The 20,652-nt window shown below is 33.9% G+C and overlaps 1 protein-coding gene across 1 annotated transcript; it reads right to left on the reverse strand.

The window, feature by feature from the left end:
• Positions 1-15,574: 15,574 nt before the first annotated feature.
• Positions 15,575-17,127, reverse strand: LOC113776204 (calmodulin-like). Its single transcript, XM_027321312.1, has 4 exons — positions 17,016-17,127; positions 16,415-16,572; positions 16,224-16,301; positions 15,575-15,987 (listed from the first exon to the last, which is right to left on the reverse strand). Exons 1-4 carry the CDS (start codon positions 17,104-17,106, stop codon positions 15,841-15,843), a joined length of 474 nt encoding a protein of 157 aa, XP_027177113.1. The 5' UTR covers positions 17,107-17,127; the 3' UTR covers positions 15,575-15,840.
• Positions 17,128-20,652: the final 3,525 nt, after the last annotated feature.

Here is a 20,652-nt window from a genome sequence, read left to right on the forward strand (position 1 = left end):
AAGCTATGTGTTTAGTGAATTTAGCAAGTAAAAGTTAAAGGTTTAATGGACATCTTGGATTGAATTTTGCTGGGTTTTTCTTGACTACCGAATCAAGAAAAGAAAATCTGAATTTTAGAACTACTTGAGAGTCAAGTGGGCTGTAGTTTTTATTCTTATTTTGAATGGATTGGTGTTTGAAGCGAGTATTGGTTGTCAAGAGCTAATGATTGATGAAGCTCTTGACCATTCGAATAGTTTTGCAATAATTTAATTTTTGGTGAATTGGCTCAAGTAGTTGGCTAAAATGTGCTTGGAAGTTCCCTGGTTTGCGTTTTGGATTGTCTTGATACCTTGGACTTCCTTTGTTGAATTTTATTTGGAATTGAATATGTGGAGACCTAGGGCTAATGATTGATGAAGCCCTAGTGAAATTGATGTTTGAATTGTGATTTGGCTATTTTGGCAACCAGGAATACAATGTGCAAATAATTTGAAATCGTGAAGTCCGTTTTCGTCTGTTGAATTTGAGTACTTTTAAATCAAGCTTTGTGGAATTATTTTATCTTACTATCAAGTTATAGAGATTGAGAATAGCGCGTTAATATTTAAAATTTAAATGAAAAGTGTAGAAAACTTGCTCGGCAAGGAAACATGATTCTTTTTCACTTATACTCTAGTACTTGAGCTTTTATTGAAAATTTTCTAGTACGAACACATTTTTCACCTTCTCGATTTCCGTGCCAAATTAAGCATTTTACCCTTCTTTTGAAATTGATAGTCCTTGCCACGATTTATCTCGGAAATGGGACTTTTAAATTCCTTTTGGTTTTATACCAATGATTAAGTTAAAACTTCCTATTTCAATTTGTTTGAGCTTGAGGCTTGAGTGTGTGTATCTAAGAGGTTTTCTTTATTCGCCTTAATCGAGCATCTAGGTAATTTGTAATTGTGATTAATCTCAGGTGATTCAGAGGACACCGAGAAGCTCTTTTAATTTCCTGCTTTTGCTCTTGCTTTGCTCCGGATTACGGTGAGGGATTCCAAACTGTTTTGCACAAAATTGCTTCTCGAACTTGTATAACCACTGTTTGTATAATTGCTTATATATATATATATATATATATATACGTGGTGTGACTTGATGAGTGCTTCTTTCATGCCTAAGTGGTCTAATACTTGATGAATCTTGTTCATTTGAATGAAAAGTAGTTATTTCTAGGCGAGTGTGTACTTTATCGCACTCGACCTAACTGTTGCTGTATTGCTTAACTGTTCAATATTTCATTGTTTATATGTTATTTGCGTATGCTGTAGGCCATGTGTACTTTATCACATTGGCTGAACAAGGCCTTTTCCCCTTCGTTATCACCTATTCGAGCCAGAAGCGGACTCGGTCGGATAGGTTGATAACCCTGGGCACTGTATTTTGGTATACTCGAGTATTACCACTGGAGGGATAAGGTGATGGCCAGTCAACCGAAGGAGTTACCAATGGGAGTTATAAGGACGGAAGTGGACTGAGTACTGTATCCTTTTGTGTTTGCTTTATTATTAACACTGTTATTGCTCTCCTAGTTGACATTTCTCGGGTAAGACTCCTCATGAGCATTAATCTCTGAGACGAAGCAATCCTTGTAATGTTCTTCTAGTCGGACGAGCCACTATTTGTTTGACTAAAATTCATGAAAATATATTTATGTGATCATGCATTCCAAATGTACGTTAGTGGTTTTTAAATGATTTATGAGTTGTACTCAGAATAAAGTTGCCAACAAAAGTATTACTTCTACATGTGTTTCCAAAGTAACGCTTACGCACTGGTTTATAAATACTTGATTTTCCCTTTTGAAACCTCATTGAGCTTTAGCTCACCCCCAAAAACATTTTAGTTCTATGCAGGGCTCGAGAAGGATAGTTACTCAAGCACAAGGATTTGGAGTACCGTGGATTATCCTTTATCTAGGTTGTGATTGATCTTCTTTGTGGAATGTAATGGTTATTTTGAAAGATTTGTGAACTTTATGGTATGATGTACTTGTGGTTGAAGTGAATGTAAATCTCATGACATTTTGGGGATGTTACTTTTGTAAGAATGATTTGAATTGCAAACATAAGATTGTACTTAAGTTATTATTGTGAAAATTTAGATGAAGTATTGGACTCGTACTTTGGTATGTTGAACTGGTGGATATATTATACTCCGTTTGAGCTTTTAAGAACAATCGGTTATATTCATGCTTGAGTTTTGTAGTGAGTCCCGGCGAGAGCTGGACAGACGGCCCGCCAAACCCTTTGGTTCGCCTTAGGAGGAAGTGGGGTCGTCACACTAATGGCTTCTGACAGTAAACCATTGCTCCATGATATCACCGTCTGTCCACGTGAATTTCCTAGAGCAGAGAAACAAATGATGCTTCCATGCGTATAACGAAGAAAATGAAACTTATCCCATTTTTTCTCAAATTTTCCTCACAAACAAAGCAGATGAAAGTGCAAGGCGAAAACTGTGCCAAAGAGTAAACTCCAACTGCTTCTTATATATGTGTATAGATATGCCTTTTCGTCTTATTTTCAATTCTTTTAGGAACTTTTTTTAATTCAGGAAAAATATATATATCAATTTTAGTAGGAAATGAGGGACCTTCCTTAGTAGAGAACGAGTAGGAAATTTTAGGAACCTTCTTCAATGGATGATCTCAAAATCAATGATTGATTAGGAAACGTGATTAAGTAAAAGCAAGAGGGAATTGGTGGAAAAAGGTCAGCAAAGGTTTGACGTACGTGATTAGTGTCCACATTGGATTAGATCAACGTAGGTGATCAATGAAAAATTTTCATATCCATCGGAGCAAGTTTTATGGTGATCATTGAGCAACTTATAGGATTTCGTACAAGTTGCTCAATGACCGATCACAACTTGCTAATTGGACAATTTATAGCTCCATCTGTAAAAGTTTTAATTAAATTCGATCACTAACATTCGGGTGACTTTTAATCCAAAAAAAAAGGTAAAACCTTAGTTCAAGCTTTTCCCTTTTTGTGTGCATTTTATCAAACACTTTGATTGGCACTACAATATGTCATTTTTGTTATGAAAAAATGATAAGATGTGGATGTCCGTTGATATTCTCAAGAAAGATTACAAGATGTGGATGTCCGTTTGTATTCTCAAATAGATAGATTCTTGTATTCTCCCTAGATTCATTGGTACATTGGATGAACCTATTTATGGATGTACTTGAAGTACTAAATTCATGTATTAGTATTTAATAGGGTTCATGTACCCTTGATCTTGGATCACCTATATATAGGGGTGAATCCTACTTCTTTTGTAACCTTGAAACCTGGAAGTACTTTGATCAGTAAAAGATAATAATTCTATCTCTCTCCTCTGCTCACTCTACTATTCCAATCCCTACTTTTGGTAGTTTATTTTATTAGTTTCACAACACGTTATCAGCACGAACCTCTACCTTGAGCGAAGGAAAAACACGAGTCTCTACTTTGAGCGAAGGAAAGGCGCGAAGCAAAAGTGAAGCACGAGACGCTGTCAAGGCTCTGCCCGAACAACTTTTGACTACTTATCAAGGTAAAATTCTTTCCTATGAATCTATTGCATATTCTTATGGCTAATCTCACAAAACAAGAGTTCGTACCTCTTGATATTTCTGGAAAAAATTATTTATCGTGGGTATTAGATGTTGAAATTCATCTTGAGGCAATGGGTCTTGGAAATACTATTGTTGAAGAGAATGATGCCTCAAATCAAAACCGGCCTAAGGCCATGATTTTCCTTCGTCGTCATTTAGATGAAGGATTAAAAGTAGAGTATCTTACTGTTAAAGATACTCTTGTCCTTTGGCAAGATTTGAAAGAGAGATTCGACCACTTGAAGTTGGTCGTTCTTCCAAAAGCCCGATATGATTGGCTTCACTTACGGCTACAAGATTTCAAATCTGTCAACGAATATAATTCAGCCATGTTCAGAATTACTTCTCAATTATCATTATGTGGCGAAAAAGTCACTGATAAAAACATGTTAGAGAAAATATTCTCTACTTTTCATGTCTCTAATATGCTCCTGCAGCAGCAATATAGAGAGAAAGGATTTAAGAAGTATTCTGAACTTACTGCATGTCTCCTGTTGGCTGAACAAAATAATGAATTATTGCTAAAAAATCACGAGTCCCGACCAACTGGTGCAAGTCCATTCCCTGAAGCGAATGCGACTCAATTTCAAAATTTCGGTCGAGGTCATGGACGTGGCCGTAGAGATGGCCGTGGACGTGGGCGTGGCCGTGATCGTAGTAGATTTGTGCCCCGTGAAAATTATAACCGTGGCAAACAACAAAATATTTTTCAAAAGAGGAAAAATAACTACGATCAAAAAAATGAAAAAAAAAAGAAAGTTTATGAAGAAAAATGCTACCCCTGTGGTATGGAAGGTCATTGGTCACGTACCTGTCGTACGACTGAGCATCTTGTTGACCTCTACCAAGCACCATTGAAAAAGAAGAACAAATGTGTTGAGACAAATTTCATTGATTAAAAGAATGATTATGATGATAGTGATACACATTGATGTAGCTGATTTCTTTGAACATCCTGAAAATGTCAATAAATATCCCATGATTGTTTAGATATTTTTATGATGCTTTATATATTTTATGTAATTTTCTTTCCATTCAATATTTATTTTTGCATCTTTCTTAATGTTTATTTTTTGTTTGAATTTTTCTTCCTGAAGAAGAAATGAATGCTAAATATTTGGGATCAAATAATGGTGATGATGACATTTGTCTCATTGATAGTGCTTCTACGCATACCATATTGAAAAATAAAAATAACAATGGTGATATATGTGGACCTGTAGATCCACCATGTGGACCATTTCAATATTTTATGGTGCTAATTGATGCATCAATTAGATGGTCACATATATGTTTGTTATCTACTTGCAATATAGCGTTTGTGCGATTGCTTGCTCAGATAATTAAATTATGAGTACAGTTTCCTGATTATCCTATTAAAAGAATTTGTCTAGATAATGCTGGTGAATATTCGTCACATGCTTTTGACGAGTATTGCATGTCCATTGGGATATCTGTTGAACATCCTGTAGCCTATGTTCACACACAAAATGGTCTAACCGAATCATTTATTAAAAGATTACAATTAATTGCTAGACCATTGTTGATGAGGTCTAAGCTTCCCTTATCTGCTTGGGGACATGCTATATTATATACAACAACACTTGTGAGAATCAGGCCGACTAGTTATCATAATTATTCTCCCTTATAATTAGTATTTGGTTTTGAACCCAATATTTCTCATTTACGAATATTTGATTGTGCAGTTTATGTTCCTATTACACCGCCTCAACGTCGTAAATTGGGCCCCCAAAGACGATTGGAAATATATGTCGGGTATGAATCACCTTCTATAGTCACATATATTGAGCCATTGACAAGTGATTTATTTACTGCACGATTTACAGATTGTCATTTTGATGAATTACATTTCCCGACATTAGGGGGAGGAACAGATCAACCGAAAAAGAAAATCCCGAAAAAGGAAATTATTTAGAAAATTTCATTGAATTTTCTGGATTCTCGTACAAACGAATGTGAACTAGAAGTTCAAAGGATCATACATTTGCAAAATATTGCAAATCAATTACCGGATGCACTTAGTGACTCCAGAAAAGTCACCAAATCACATATTCTTGCTGAAAATGCTCCGATTAAAATAAATGTCCCTGAAGGACAAATCACAAGTGCTAATGAATCTAAAGCACGCCTGAAGCGTGGGAGATCTCTTGGTTCCAAAGATAAAAATTCTACAAAGAAAAGAGGATCAAATGAATCAATAATTAATGACAAAATTCAATTTCCTGAAGAGGTCGCTCCTGAAGAGCCAGCTCCCGAAGAGCCAACCCCAGAAGAGAATGAAGTTATAGAAAATTCAATAAACTTTGTCACTACAAGAAAAAGTTGGAACCGAAGAGAAATAATTGTTGATGGTACTTTTGCATATAATGTAGCACTTGATGTTATGATAAATGACGAGGATTATGAACCTAGATCGGTTGATGAATGTCGATATAGAAATGATTGGCCAAAATAGAAAGATGCGATACAATCTGAATTAAATTCACTGGCTAAAAGGAAAGTTTTTGGACCTGTAGTCCAAACACCTAAAGGTGTAAAGCCAGTTGGATATAAATGAATTTTTGTGAGAAAAATGAATGAAAAGAATGAAATTGTGAGATATAAAGCAAGACTTGTAGTCCAAGATTTTTCACAAAGGCCTGGATTTGATTATGATGAAACGTATTCACCTGTAGTGGATATGATCACATTTAGGTATCTTGTGAGTATTGCAGTGCATGAAAAACTTGATATGCGTCTGATGGACGTTGTCACTGCTTGTTTGTATGGAAATCTTGAAAATGATATTTACATAAGAATCCCTGAAGGATTCAACATGCCTGAAGCATGTAAATCAAATCCTAGAGATGTGTATTCTATTAGAATACAAAAGTCTTTGTATGAGCTTAAGCAATTTGGACGTAGTGGTATAATCGTCTCAATGAATGCTTAACTAAAGAAGGTTATACCAATGACCCAATATGTCCATGTGTTTTTATCAAGAAAAATGGGTCAAATTTTGTGATTATTGCTATACATGTTGATAATCTCAATTTGATTGGAACTCCTGAAGAGATCCAAAAGGCTGTCGAATATTTGAAGAAAGAATTTGAGATCAAAGATTGTGGAAAGATAAATTTCTGCCTTGGTTTACAAATTGAGTATTTAGAAAGTGAAATTTTTATCCACCAAACTGCTTATACCCAGAAGGTATTAAAGCGGTTCCATATGGATAAAGCACATACATTAAGCACTCCAATGATCGTCAGATCATTAGATCCTAATAAAGATCCCTTTAAACCATGAAAGGAACATGAAAAGATACTTGATCCTGAAGTACCATATCTCAGTGCAATTGGTGTACTTATGTATCTTGCTAACTGTACAATGCCAGATATATCATTTGCTGTGAATTTATTAGCAAGATTTAGTTCCTTGCCTACAAAACAATATTGGAATGGTATTAAACACATTTTTCGCTATGTCCAAGGAACAATTGATCTTAGTTTGTTTTATTCAAATAAATCTAAGCCTGAGTTGCTTGGATATGCTAATGCTGGGTATTTATCTGACCCACATAAAGCACGATCTCAGACTGGCTGTCTCTTTACTTGTGGCGAAACAGTCATTTCTTGACATTCTACAAAACAATCCTTAACTGCTACTTCATCAAATCATGGTGAAATAATTGCAATTCATGAGACCAGTCGAGAATGCGTTTGGCTAAGATCAATGACCTACTACATCTGGAAGAGTTGTGGATTATCCTCCGAGAAGGAAAATCCTCCAACAATTTTATATGAAAATAATGCAGCTTGTATAGCTCAATTAAAGGGAGGATATATTAAAGGAGATAGGACGAAACACATTTCACCGAAATTCTTCTTTACTCATGATTTGCAGAAGAATGGTGAGATTGATGTGCTACAAATCCGATCGGATAATAATTTGGCTGATATTTTTACCAAGACATTGTCGACTGCTACATTTGGAAAGCTGGTGCAGAATATTGGGATACGTCGGCTAAAAGATCTCATATGATGTTTGCATCAGGGGGAGAATTTATTACACAAGAATAGTGTACTTTTTTTCTTCACTAGGATTTTTGTCCCACTGGATTTTTCCCTAGTAAGGTTTTAACGAAGCATATTCTTTGTGTAATGGACATCCAAGGGGGTGTGTTATGAAATAATGATAAGATGTGGATGTCCGTTGATATTCTCAAGAAAGATTACAAGATGTGGATGTTCGTTTGTATTCTCAAATAGATAGATTCTTGTATTCTCCCTAGATTGATTGGTACATTGGATGAACCCATTTATGGATGTACTTGAAGTACTAAATTCATGTATTAGTATTTAATAGGGTTCATGTACCCTTGATCTTGGATCACCTATATATAGGGGTGAATCCTACTTCTTTTGTAACTTTGAAACCTGGAAGTACTTTGATCAGTAAAAGGTAATAATTCTATCTCTCTCCTCTTATCACTCTACTATTCCAATCCCTACTTTTGGTAGTTTATTTTATTAGTTTCACAACAATTTTGGATATGTTATTATTAACTAACAATGAAAACCATGGACATCTACCCATATCCAATACAAAATTAAATCAATATTAGAATAAATAATTGAGTAAGTCAAGCAAAAAAGACTAATTTTCATTGAAACCCACTAATAAACTAAATGCGTCTAGGGGAAGGATTGGGTTGGACTGGCTTAGGTTTGATAGAAAAGTTAGAGAAATTATGAATAAAATATCTTAAATTAAAGACCTCCCACTTAAAAAAAAATGTGTCCATAGCTTTTGATTATTGCATTCAACATTCAACTGTATAGTCCATTTCATTGTAGATTACATGGAGTCAAGATTGTGCTCTTTCTTCTTCTTTTTCTTCCTTCTGGAATCGACATTGTGGAGGATTGATCCTTTCCCTTTTTTATTTTTTTTCCTTTTGTACTTTGCAAAAGGTAGATAAAAATATGAAATCCAAAATATTCTTTAATTGGGATTAAGTATTTGTTCTTCAAATTAAAAAGAAACAAGAAAGAACAAGAAATATCCCAATCTGGGTTGATTTTTGAGCTCTAGATTGGCTGCATCGTGCTTCCATTGAAGTTCTCTTAATGTAATACACTGCTTTCAATCAATTTAAAACAGGAAAAAGAAAAGAGATGAGAAGAAAATTTGTGGGAGTTGGAACAATTGTACTGGACGACATTGTAATTGAGGAAAAGAGGAGGTGGTGAGGTAAATATTTTTTTTTTTTGGAAATCCTTGGTGAAATATTGTAGAAAGGATAGACAAAACTGTAGTTAGTAAATAAATGTATATGACAGGGAAGGTAAACCTTTTTTTTTTTGGAAATCCTTGGTGAAGTATTATAGAAAGGATGGACAAAACTGTAGTTAGTAAATAAACGTTTATGACAGGGAAAATGGTAGGCTTGTTAATGATATTTGATGCATTTCGTTGATCATTGATCAAGATAAAACTTGCTTGTTAGTCTAGAGTAGTAATTGCTTCGCGACTAATACAATACTTTCACCTGAACATACAAAGGTTCCAATTGGTTCCATTTAACATATCAAGTGGACTCCACTTAATATGCGAATTAGCGTATGGGATGCCTATGTATTGTGATGACTCCACCTCACCCTTCTTTCGGCCAACTTACGAAGAATGAAGCACTTTGGTTCTTTTAAGTTTCATTAATGTACATGCAAAAGGACAAATGTGATGACACTTGTCATTCATGCTTTAGTTTTTTTTTTTATTATTATCATGCTATTACCATGACTTCTTAGTTCTAACTAGCACTAATGTTTTATAGTGTAGATGATACAATTTCCTAAGGTGTACCTATTTATTTGCTAGTGAAAAGCAACAATTGAACATATAAGTCAGTTAATAATAAGAAGGAAAAATGCAACATGCACTAAATTTTAAATATGATACGAAAATTTTATGTGCTCTCACATGTATCCACGTGATTAATGTCCATATCGGATTAGGCAAGGAACTAAAAGTTATAAAATAGTACTCCAAAACATTCATGTGGGATAAAAAAGGATCGAAGCTAGCTGATCGTTTATCAAATTTCTTCTTCAGGTTTTATTTTTATTTTTTGCTTTCACATTGGTTCAGATATTGTATACTTTTCATCAATGATTATTCTCGTATTCATCTAGTCCTTCTTGTTGCTAATCCTCTCATATGGAACCAATTTAGCAGGCTCAAGAAGACCAAATCATCGATATCGCTAAACGACGTTCTAGATGAAACCATGGTTGAAATTTTAAGCAGACTACCAGGAAAATATGTGCTGAAATGTAGAACTGCTTGTCGAAGATGGAAGGACTTAACCTCAACCCCTGATTTTTTATTGTTTCATCTCAAGTGTAGCACACCAACAATGATTCACGGGCCGTGAAAAGCCTAGATAACTTATTTTGGATAAGTTTTAGTTGATGAATCGTTGCAGGAAATAATTAAACCAAGCTAATGTAATTGGTTATTAGTACTATTAGTTTGCTTGTTTAGTTAATATGGTGGGTTCGGATGGAATTTGAGCTGTTAATCGAATTGGGTAACTCGCGAGCCGAGCTCGATCCGGCTCGATAAGGGCTCGACTCGGCTCGTTTACTGAGAAAAACGAGCCGAGCTCGAGTTGTATATATACTCGTCTATTAAACGAGCCGAGCTATGCTCGACTCGCTAATAGCTCGACAGGCTCGAATAGTAGGGGCATTATCATAATTTCATTGTGTATCTGATAGTTTTACCCTCTTTCCTTTTCTTGATAAGCGCTCGACTCGACTCGTTAAACTCGGCGTGATTTTGAACTCGAGTTCGAGTTTTTAGCCGAGTTTGACAAGTCGATCTCGAACAGTTTTTAAAACTCGAATTACTAATTGAGTGAACTCGAGCTAGCTCGATTGAAGGTTCGAGTCGAGCTCGATTATCATGTGCTCGAGTTCGACTCAACTCGATTAACAGCTCTAGGTGGAATACAAGTCCAAGATGCATTAGTAAATAGGAGTCAGCCGTATAAAGCATTGTGACTGTATAAAAGCCTATGTTCATGGTTTTTTTCATTTTGTGTATTGTAGCCTCAGCTTGTTTCATCAATAGCAGAAATTCTGTTTGCTTCATATATCAAATTCCTGTAATTGTTCTTGCGGGTTTATGTCAATGTTTTAAAACTCAGACCGTTAATTGAACCGATGAGGTGTTCGGGTCAAGGTTCAACCGGTTGGACCGGTTCAACCCTGGTTCAATGATTTTTTAAAAAATATTTTATATAAATATATATATGCACAAAATAAGACATGCAATGGACTCATTTAAAACTTTATATGATAAAAAGTTTAATATTTTTGAATAACTTGGATTTTCAAAAATAAATTTTTTAAATTATATGTTGAAACAAATAAATTTCATCTCAATCTCAATTATATTTACCAAAAAATAATCTTAAATTTAATCCAAAATATACCACAATATTTTGAAATTATATAAAATTTACGTCTATGAGAATTTAGATATTGTGAGTTTAAATTTTAATTTACGTTTTTGGGATTTAGAAATTGCAATTAAAAAAAAAAGAAGTTTGGAGTTTAAAGGAAGTCTGGAGAATCAAAAATAAAAATGCAAACTTAATAAGAAACAAAAAATGAGATAAAAGTGAGTGGTTGTGGCATTTAATAATTAGTTTTTAGGGTTTAAGAAAAATAATTCTTTTTTAATTTTTTTTAATTTAATGGACAAAAATAAAATTGAAAGATGGAAGAAAACATCAATAAATTAAAACTAAAGAGGTTTGATTAAAAAGGGAGTGACAAAAGAAAAGAGGAGAGAAAGAGAGAGAGAGAGAGAGAGAGAGTTGAAGATTAAAAAGAAAGAGTCATAAGATGAGATTTTGTAAAAAATACGAAGAAAAGAAAGATGGATGTTTGTTTTATATAAATGAGTTATCATAAAAAACTCATAGAATGGTGATGGTACAATGGTTACTTTATTAGTCTTTCATCACAAAGGTCCTAAGTTCAATCCTTGGTAGCTGCGTTTTGCAAAACTTAAAAAAATATTAAGAGGAGAGTCCGGCTGGTCCGGTCTGATTTCCAAAACATTGGTTTATGTTTGATTATCATTTTGGGTTCATCAAAGTGATACCAGAGTTACGGTTTGTTCTATCCAAAAACTCAAAACAAAGGCGGAGTTTAATTTTTGATAGAAACAAATAATAACCCATCTCAAGGCATGTCACTTGCTCAGGATGCTAGTTAGAATGATAAGCGAAAGATATGTTAACCTTCTCGCAGATTAATCAGGCAATTGATATATTAGTTTTTGAAAAAATTTCTACAGTTGATACGGAAAAGGAGACTTGGGATATATTGAAAAAAACATACAGAGGGATCGACGGGATCTAATAAAATAATTTGATAATGTTGAAGATGAAATTTGAACTTGTGGTGATGGAGAAGTCAAAATCTATTTAGTCATATTTTTCTCGTTTGTCAAATATTAAAAACGAGATGAAACTCAATCAATATGACCTCCCTGATAGAACATTTGTTGAGAAAGTTCTCAACACCATACTCATGAAATTTGATCATGTAGTGGTTGTGATGCAGGAGACAAAAGATTTGGAGAATTTGAGTATTGCAAATTTGCAAAGGTTGTTAATTCTGCATGAATAAAGAATTAATGAGAAGTTGAAAGATACACTGGAGAAGGATACAATAGATAAGGCATTGCAGACAGTTGAATTTCAGAGGCAATAGCGATTTCAAGGAGTAAGGTGAATCCAGTTAGAAAAACAGAGGTGGCTACAATAATAGAGGTGGTTGTGGCTAAAACAATAGATGTACCGGAGGCACATCAAATCCCGGACGTAGTAGAGATAATAATTTTAATTTTAGAGGTGATCCTAGTAGAGACAGAGGTAGTAATTTTGGCAGACAAAATAATTCTAATCAAAATAATATTCAGAATAATTTTGGACAGAGGGTTCAATGTTATAGTTGTGAAAATTTTGGCCACAAACAATTTGAATGTAGGTTCAGAGAAAACGTACACAGGAATTTTCAGACTAATGTTGTTGACAATCATATTTAGGATAATAATAAAAATCTAAAACTTTATTGTTAGCTCGTAACGCTGTTGATGTGGTTGATAAAAATATATGGTACTTAGGTATGGATTGCAGTAACCATATGTCTGGCAAGAAAAAATTATTTGTTGAGTTTGATAAATCTCTCAGCGGTGAAGTTAAATTCCCTTTGCCTCATATATCAAATTCTTGTGATTGTTCCTGTGGATTTATGTTTGATTATCATTTTGGGTCCATCAATGTTCAAGATCAAAAGCAGCACGCAGGATTTGTATAATCGACATTATATTGTCAAGCAATTATCAAACATCAGATGGTCGAGAAGTTATGTTTTCTTGCAGTTGGTTGGTTGTGTTTAGAGAAGAGTTCCAACATTTGTCATCCACCTCCGCATTATGACATCATGTCCTCAATCCAGACAAAGGTGAGATTATTTATGGAGGTGTCATATGTGGAATTTATCTGCACCCGATCCTAAAAAAATACGGTATACATTGGGTATCTAATTCTGAAGTAGTCGAGACTTCCTCTTTCCAAGGAGACTGCAAGTAGTAGATTACAAAATTCTTGTCTTGGGGGAAGATGAATCACAAACACAGCTAGATGCAGCACAAAATGTTGAACAACCTTCTAATGTTGAAACAATAAGTATGCAAAATTCTCCTTCATGTGCAGAATCTATCCTAGCATTTGACACAAAAATTGAAAAATTTTTGGTGATGACTTATCCTGCTGCAGGTCCTGGTGCTGGTGAGTGTATACAAGACTGTAAACATTGATAGAATGCATCTCTTTGGGATGGATAGTCATGTATACTTAAGCAAATGCTCCTTGCACGATCAGGCTTTCATTATCTGGATTTTGCATGAGGAGGTCCCTCAAAACAACATTTAATCATGGATGAGATGGCGTACATTTACGTTCACTACTCAAATCAACATTCCCTCCCTAGTTTTAAGAATTTTCGACCCATGGTCATTATAGATCTACTATTGCTTTTTCAACTGCCAGGAACAAGACCTTTTGTTCTCAATTACCTTTTGCTCTCAATTTGGAGTTGGAAACACTAGAAAAGGTTTGATGTGAGAGCCGAGTCTGACGATTCTTCTTGGGATTTACTTGTTCCTTTAATGCTTCCTCCTATACTTGCTCGCATGCACATGTATCTAGTCTCGTCCCCATAGGAAAATGCATGTCAGAAATATGGATGTAAAACACACAAACATATATGTTAACCTGCCACTGGGTGTTTGGTCTAGTGGTCACCACCAGTCTTGGTGGTGCAGGAGGCAAGGGTCCGCAAGGGTTCAACCCTTGCCTCCCACAAATTTGCCACTAAATGTGGCGGTCTTCATTGGCCATCTTCAATGGAGTCTGTACTCACATCGAGTCCCCTTCTCCCTTCCCCTAGATTAGGCTAGATTTGGTTATAGGACTTCTATCGTTGCGAAAATATATATATACATATATATATATATGTTAACCTCCCGTCTTTTCCAACATTTTTCTCACCCCCAATTATCAGGATTCAGAGTCTTCCCCTGACTATTGGACTCACTCCAATGATTCTAAAAAATATATATAACGTATGTGCTTCAAAAGTATAACATTAGCTAGAATTTCAAGCAATTCTTCTCTTTTTTTTTGAGATTTGTTTTCTGTCAATTATACATGACATCTACTTTAAAAAAAATTTATGTCTTTTCCCATATCAGAGATCATTTACCGCACAAAAGTCTCCTTCGACAACCTAGCACGCATGTTGTAAGTTTCTTTTTTTTTTTTTGTCAAATCACATCGATTCTTCTTCCATTTTGGTACGCGTGTGAAAAGAAGACAGAAAAAAATCTCTCTGTGTTTTTTGGGCTTCTTGGTCTAGACCATTTCTAGGCTTTGTTGGGGCATTAGTTTCTCATTCTTCTAGGCTTATGCTTCTCTTTTTGTTGGGTTTTCTTTTCTTTTGGGTTGTTAATTCCTTAAACTTTGGATTTGGGTTTGAGTTTTGGGCTTTTTATGATTCGAAGAGTTGGACTAACTCTTAGTGTTTCTTCTTCTTCTTCTTTTTTTGGTTACTTTTTTCATTTTTTCTCAATAAAAGAAATCTACAAAATAAAAATTTCCTTGTTTGAATAAAGTGACCAATAGATAAAATAAAAATACGAAAAAACTTTGAAAAAACCAAAATTTGGTGTCTCTAGAAAATTTATCATATCATGATGTTAAATGTAATCTAAATAGTTTTGCAGGCATATATTTTTCACAAAGATATATAGAGACTACAAATGCAAAATAAATTAAAAAATTATAAAAAGAGTAAAAGGTAAAGTAAATAGGTTGCTGCTGATATTAATAGCAAAGTTTTAATGAAATCTTTTTTGATGATTCCAGTTTTTTATGTCTATTCTTACATGAATCTCAAGTGGAAAGATCACAAGGAGACAGATAATGATAACAATAGTAATAACTAAATGGCAACTTGGTATATTGGACACTTTTGGCATAGTTAACCGGCCGTACCAAGCATTTTATTAGGCGAATAAGGAAAATCACTTTAGGGAAACAAAAGAAAAAAGGTAAGGGCCAAATATTATGCATTTCCAAATTATTTTTGAACCTGAGAAATGACCCACGATTTGGCATGACTTTTACCTTTTGGCAGATATAAAGAAACTGCAAATTTATGCTCTATTCAAAATTAGTATTCAACATCCTACAACCAGTAAAAGATAATGAAAAAGTTTGACTTGGTGGAAATGTTTGTTATTTGGTAAAAGAAAAAGAAAAAACAAGATAGCAATACAATTTTGGTTACAAATGCTTGTACAATAAATAAAATGCGTACACTAGCTGCATTGCAGCAGGCACAATAATTAAGAGTTTATCAACACTAAGCAATTTTAAAAATACGATACACCGTGATAGATAGAAATATGCGAGCTCCTAAAAATTGGATGGTAGACTATTTTTTAGTTTGTGTCTACCGTATTAATTATGTGTCACTTGAATTAGGATTTTCCACAATTAATTGATAGAGTGACTAACATGATCACTGCTATCATTATTTCATTTTGGTTAACATATTTTTTCAGACTAGAAAGAAGGTGACGAAGCCACCATCATCCTCACAAATTCCTCATAGCTGACGACACCATCTCCATTTAAATCCGCCTCTCTGATCATCTGTTCAGCTTCTTCATCTGTTAGTCTCTCCCCTAAATTTATCATTACGTTCCTCAACTGCAGAAGTTATCCCTCAATAATTTGTTAATCTAATAGTAATAGTGTTAATAAAAAAAAGGAGACAGTACTGAAGCCGAAATGAAAAGAAAACAAATAAGTACTTTAAGAGAAATGTTATTAATCTCATTCTCACTATTATTTTTATCACATAGTTTTCATTTATTAAACTACGAAAAGTGGAGTGCTATTAATATTTCTCAGAATTAATTATGCATTTATAAAATATTAATCACCTCATTAGCTGATATGAAACCATCTTGATCCCGGTCAAATACTTTGAAAGCTTCTTGCAACTCGTTCGTCACATTTTCCTATGTATGAAAATGAAATTAACCCACGCATTCGATTTGGACTAGAAAATCCGAATCTCATTGAAGTCAACAAAAATCAATGATTTCACATTGGTTGACAAATTCAGTGCTACCTTCATCTTTCTTGCCATGATACTCAAGAAATCTTCAAAGTCAATGCTTCCGTTCCCATCAGCATCAACTTCATGTACCATTTCTTGAATCTCTTCCTTTGTCGGACGTTCATGCAGTGATTGAATAACTGATGCTAGCTCTGCTATGGTTATAAAACCTGCCAATGCAATTTCAATATAATTTTTTTTGGCAATCGAATTGAAAAGGAAACGAGAATATAAAGTTATGTTATGAAACTTTCAACTATTTTTATGTTTTAACTTTTAAATGTGTGCTCGCTTTGTTTGGATTACATTTTTCTGAATTTTTTGTAGAAAAATTATTATAACGATTCGATATATGTAAGGTAAAAATGTGATTGAAAAATATATTCACGAAAAACGTATTGAAAAATTGCTTTCCAAACAATTGCCAAAAATCTTGCAAGACTGATACTGACATTCGAAAACAAGAAGGATTGCATCTCTCGAAACCCCAAAAGCATGATAGATCGCACAAATATGAAGAAGCAATTTCAAAACAACGACGGAAACTGGTGAGTTATGCATGCAGGGAAAATGAAAATGAAACTTAAACTTGGTAAAAATAAAACAAAAGTACCATCGGAATCCCTATCAATCAGACAAAAGGCTTCATAAAACTCAGCAACCTGCTCTTCTGTCAATGCTTCTGCCATCGTGTTTCTGTTCATTGCTATAGATTATGGAACAAATACGTCGAGTCTCCAAATAATATGGATCAGAGGACCTATAACTTACAAGTAATATATAGGGCGAAGAAGTGAACCAGAGAGGCCGTTCAGTTTCTACATTAAAAAACAGAAAGTCAAATACGCCCGAGAAGAAAAATTGTCCATTCAACATTCAAGACTGAAGCTTCTTCCAAAAAAGAGGAGCGGGCTTGGGGTTGGGGGTGGGGGCTCTAAAATCAACGCTTGAACAAGAAAATTACTCTGGCATCTTGAATTATTTAGTGAAAGTATATAGTCCGGCATCTCTCTCAGAAATCAGTCAACTGGACCCTGAACAGATTGATGTTAATAGCTTTATAGGGTCTAATCCATAAATAATAAGTTAAGTAAATTCAGATTGTGTATTAGAGATTGCAATACAGGCAACATATGTTCCTATTACCAGACAAAAGTGTGTTCGTCCAAATTACTATATATTAGTCAAATCTTTACGTTTTAAACACTGTATTTACTATTTAAGAGTGTAAAAGATGTTAATCAAAACAAACATTATAGTGTTTCAAGCTTTTTGATTTACTTTAACCTGTCAAAAATTGTGTTCAAACTTGTTTTGTTTAGTTATTGAACGGAAATCAAACAAGCATTATATTGCACAAAGTTTGATTCAAGTTTAAGTTGCTTGAATCTTTATATACAAATTTCGAATTTTAAGCTAATCAAACCAATTTCTAGCCAAGTCTCAAACTTTTTCCAATACAAAATAATATTCATCTTTGATTTGATTAATTTACAACCCATGTTTCAATAAGCTCTAAATAATTTGAACTCAATTCAAGTATTGAATAACTTGATTTGTCTCTCAGTTATAACTTTATTAGTCTAGTCAATTACTATCACTTGTCTAAAAATTGAAAATGGTCAAGGTTTTGGAATCAACAACTTTAATATTTGTAGGGACTTATACTTTAAAATAAGTAGAGTTGTCTTTGACCATGCACAAACTGTAAAGAAAGAAATCATGATTGAAATATGAAATTGATGACCTTGATCACAAGAGTTCATATTGGAAACATCTAGCCCATTTATTCTGAAAGTTGCACAGAGGGTATCTATACACATATATAGACTTTTTGTTAAGCAAGAATGTTAGTATAAAAGAATAGTCAAGTCATAATGTACGTCAAGCTTGCATAATTCATCATTCCAAATCAGTGTAGCCTCTAATAACGGCAGATACAATGGGCAATTCCCAACGTCAGGGACCGAATGAGAAATTTTAATTTGAGAAGGCACAATACACGTATATATAAACTTCTGAATCAACATAAAAATTTTTAAAAAATTTTTTGGGGAGGAGAGGGGGGAGAGCAAATAGTAGTATAAAATACATAAAAAATTTTCAAAATTTCTAAAATTTTATGGAGAAAATATCTAGAATTTAGAAAGCAGAATTTTGGCTTTGATGGCTTCCATTTGAATTTGACAACATACTTTAATCAGCTCCTGCATTGCTGCAGTTAAAACGCAGACTCGAAAAAATCAAAAGTTCAAACAGAATGTGCCGTATTAATGTATTTAAATCAAGCTTTGCGGATCCAATCACCGGGGTGTTCAGTTTACTTTTTAATGTCTAAGTTGACTACATAAATTTGTACGTGTACTATCAATTATTTAGTCAAGAATTCTCTTTTTTCCAATCGTTTCTTCTATCTACCTATTTTCTTGAAGTTTGACCCAGATGATGCCAAAGTCTGGTCTGCCTCATGCTGCTTGCTCACAAAATCTACACGTGGGATTGTGTTGAAAGGAAATGATTTTGTCATATGGAAGCCACAACTTCACGTCCTATTTAGATTGTTATTTTTAGAACTTTTTGTTAAAAAAAAATGTATTATACCGATTTAATATATATGAGGTATATCTACGGATTGCTAATATCAACAAGGAGGTTGCAAATTCGATTCCTAAATGTCGTGCCTTGAAAAGTTTTGGGATAGACCTTCACCCCGAGTAAAAGTCAGATTCTGTGGACACTCCTCGGGTCGAATTTGGATTAGTCTCACTATGACTTTTTACTACCGTCCAACCGTTACTGAGGCTTTTGCTTCTATTCAATATGGGCCCTCATCACCCATCAATGCACGGTATTCTTCGACTCATCGTTACTTTAGATGGTGAAGATGTTATTGATTGTGAACCAATATTGGGTTATTTACACAGAAGGATGGAGAAAAATGCGGAAAATCTAACAATTGTACAATATTTACCCTATGTAACACGTTGGGATTATTTAGCTACTACGTTCACAGAAGCAATAACCGTAATTGGACCTGAACAATTAGGAAAAATTCAAGCACCTAAAAGAGCTAGCTATATCCTAGCCATTTTGCTGGAGTTGAGTAGTATCGCTTCCCATTTGTTATGGCTTGATCTCTTTATGGCAGATATTGGCGCGCAGACCCCCTTCTTCTATATTTATCGAGAAAGAGAATTGATATATGACCTATTCGAACCTGCAACCGGTATGCGAATGATGCATAATTTTTTTCGCATTGGAGGAGTAGCCTCTGATACTAGGTGCTCAAAGCAAAAAAAAAAATTTGAAAAATATGTTCATGCAAAATATAATTTTTTTTTTTGCGAAAAAACACAATCTAGGCCTTAATCTCTGAGATAACAATCACAGAGTCGTCAGTTGTTATTCCATGGTCCAGATTGGATTCTTGCTTGCTTCTTTGCTTAGGAAGGTGACTTTTTATATGCTATTCGCTGATGGAGATATATGAAATCGGTGGATGCTGTGTTTCGGCACAAATGTAATTTGTTTCGCATTTCAAAAATCTGCAAGGACGGATTTAGGCCCCTTCCCGCCCCCAAAATTTTTTAAAATCTTAATTTTGTACTATAAGTTTTGTCAAAAATTCATAATATCATAATTCTTGCCCCATCAAAACTTTTTCATGTTTATCCTTTTACCTTCTTTCTCTAAAATTATATGTTTTTGAATCATCTATGTTATGAGATAAATTAGATAAAGAGATAAATAAGATTGGTAAAAATTCTATATAGTTATCAAGGAACTAAAAAATGACAATAAATAAGGTAAATCTTTTACACGTATTAAGATTTCGGACACACATCAACATATCTAAATAGTACTTAGGTCTCATTTGATAATCCAATTCAACACTTAAATTTTATGGACTCAGATTTTAATATGTTCAGACATATTTGATAACAAAAAATTGAACATTTAAACTAATTAATTAAGTGGCACTGAATTTTCTACGCAAACTTGCTCTCAAAAAATAAGTTATAACCTATTCACTTATCACTTAATGTGATATATACTCAAATGTATAAGATTTAGTACTTAACAATTCAATAATTTAATGAATTTAAACTTTAGATTTCATCTTTCAATTTGTAGTTTTATCAAACGCACAGTTAATTTACCATATAAATATACACAATCACAATAATTGCACTCGTTGCACCATTATCTGTCTTCAAATTTAGAAAACTTAAAAAATTCAACAGTCCAAG

Source organism: Coffea eugenioides, chromosome 6 (assembly GCF_003713205.1).
Source record: "Coffea eugenioides isolate CCC68of chromosome 6, Ceug_1.0, whole genome shotgun sequence".
Classification (NCBI taxonomy): domain Eukaryota; kingdom Viridiplantae; phylum Streptophyta; class Magnoliopsida; order Gentianales; family Rubiaceae; genus Coffea; species Coffea eugenioides.

Excerpts from the sequence above, each read along its gene's own strand:
- LOC113776204 (XM_027321312.1), bottom strand. The coding sequence starts at position 17,106 with ATGAACAGAAACACGATGGCAGAAGCATTGACAGAAGAGCAGGTTGCT. Across the intron at positions 16,573-17,015 it reads GATTGATAGGGATTCCGATG|GTTTTATAACCATAGCAGAG; the intron begins GTACTTTTGTTT and ends TTGCATTGGCAG. Across the intron at positions 16,302-16,414 it reads TCATGGCAAGAAAGATGAAG|GAAAATGTGACGAACGAGTT; the intron begins GTAGCACTGAAT and ends TTTCATACATAG.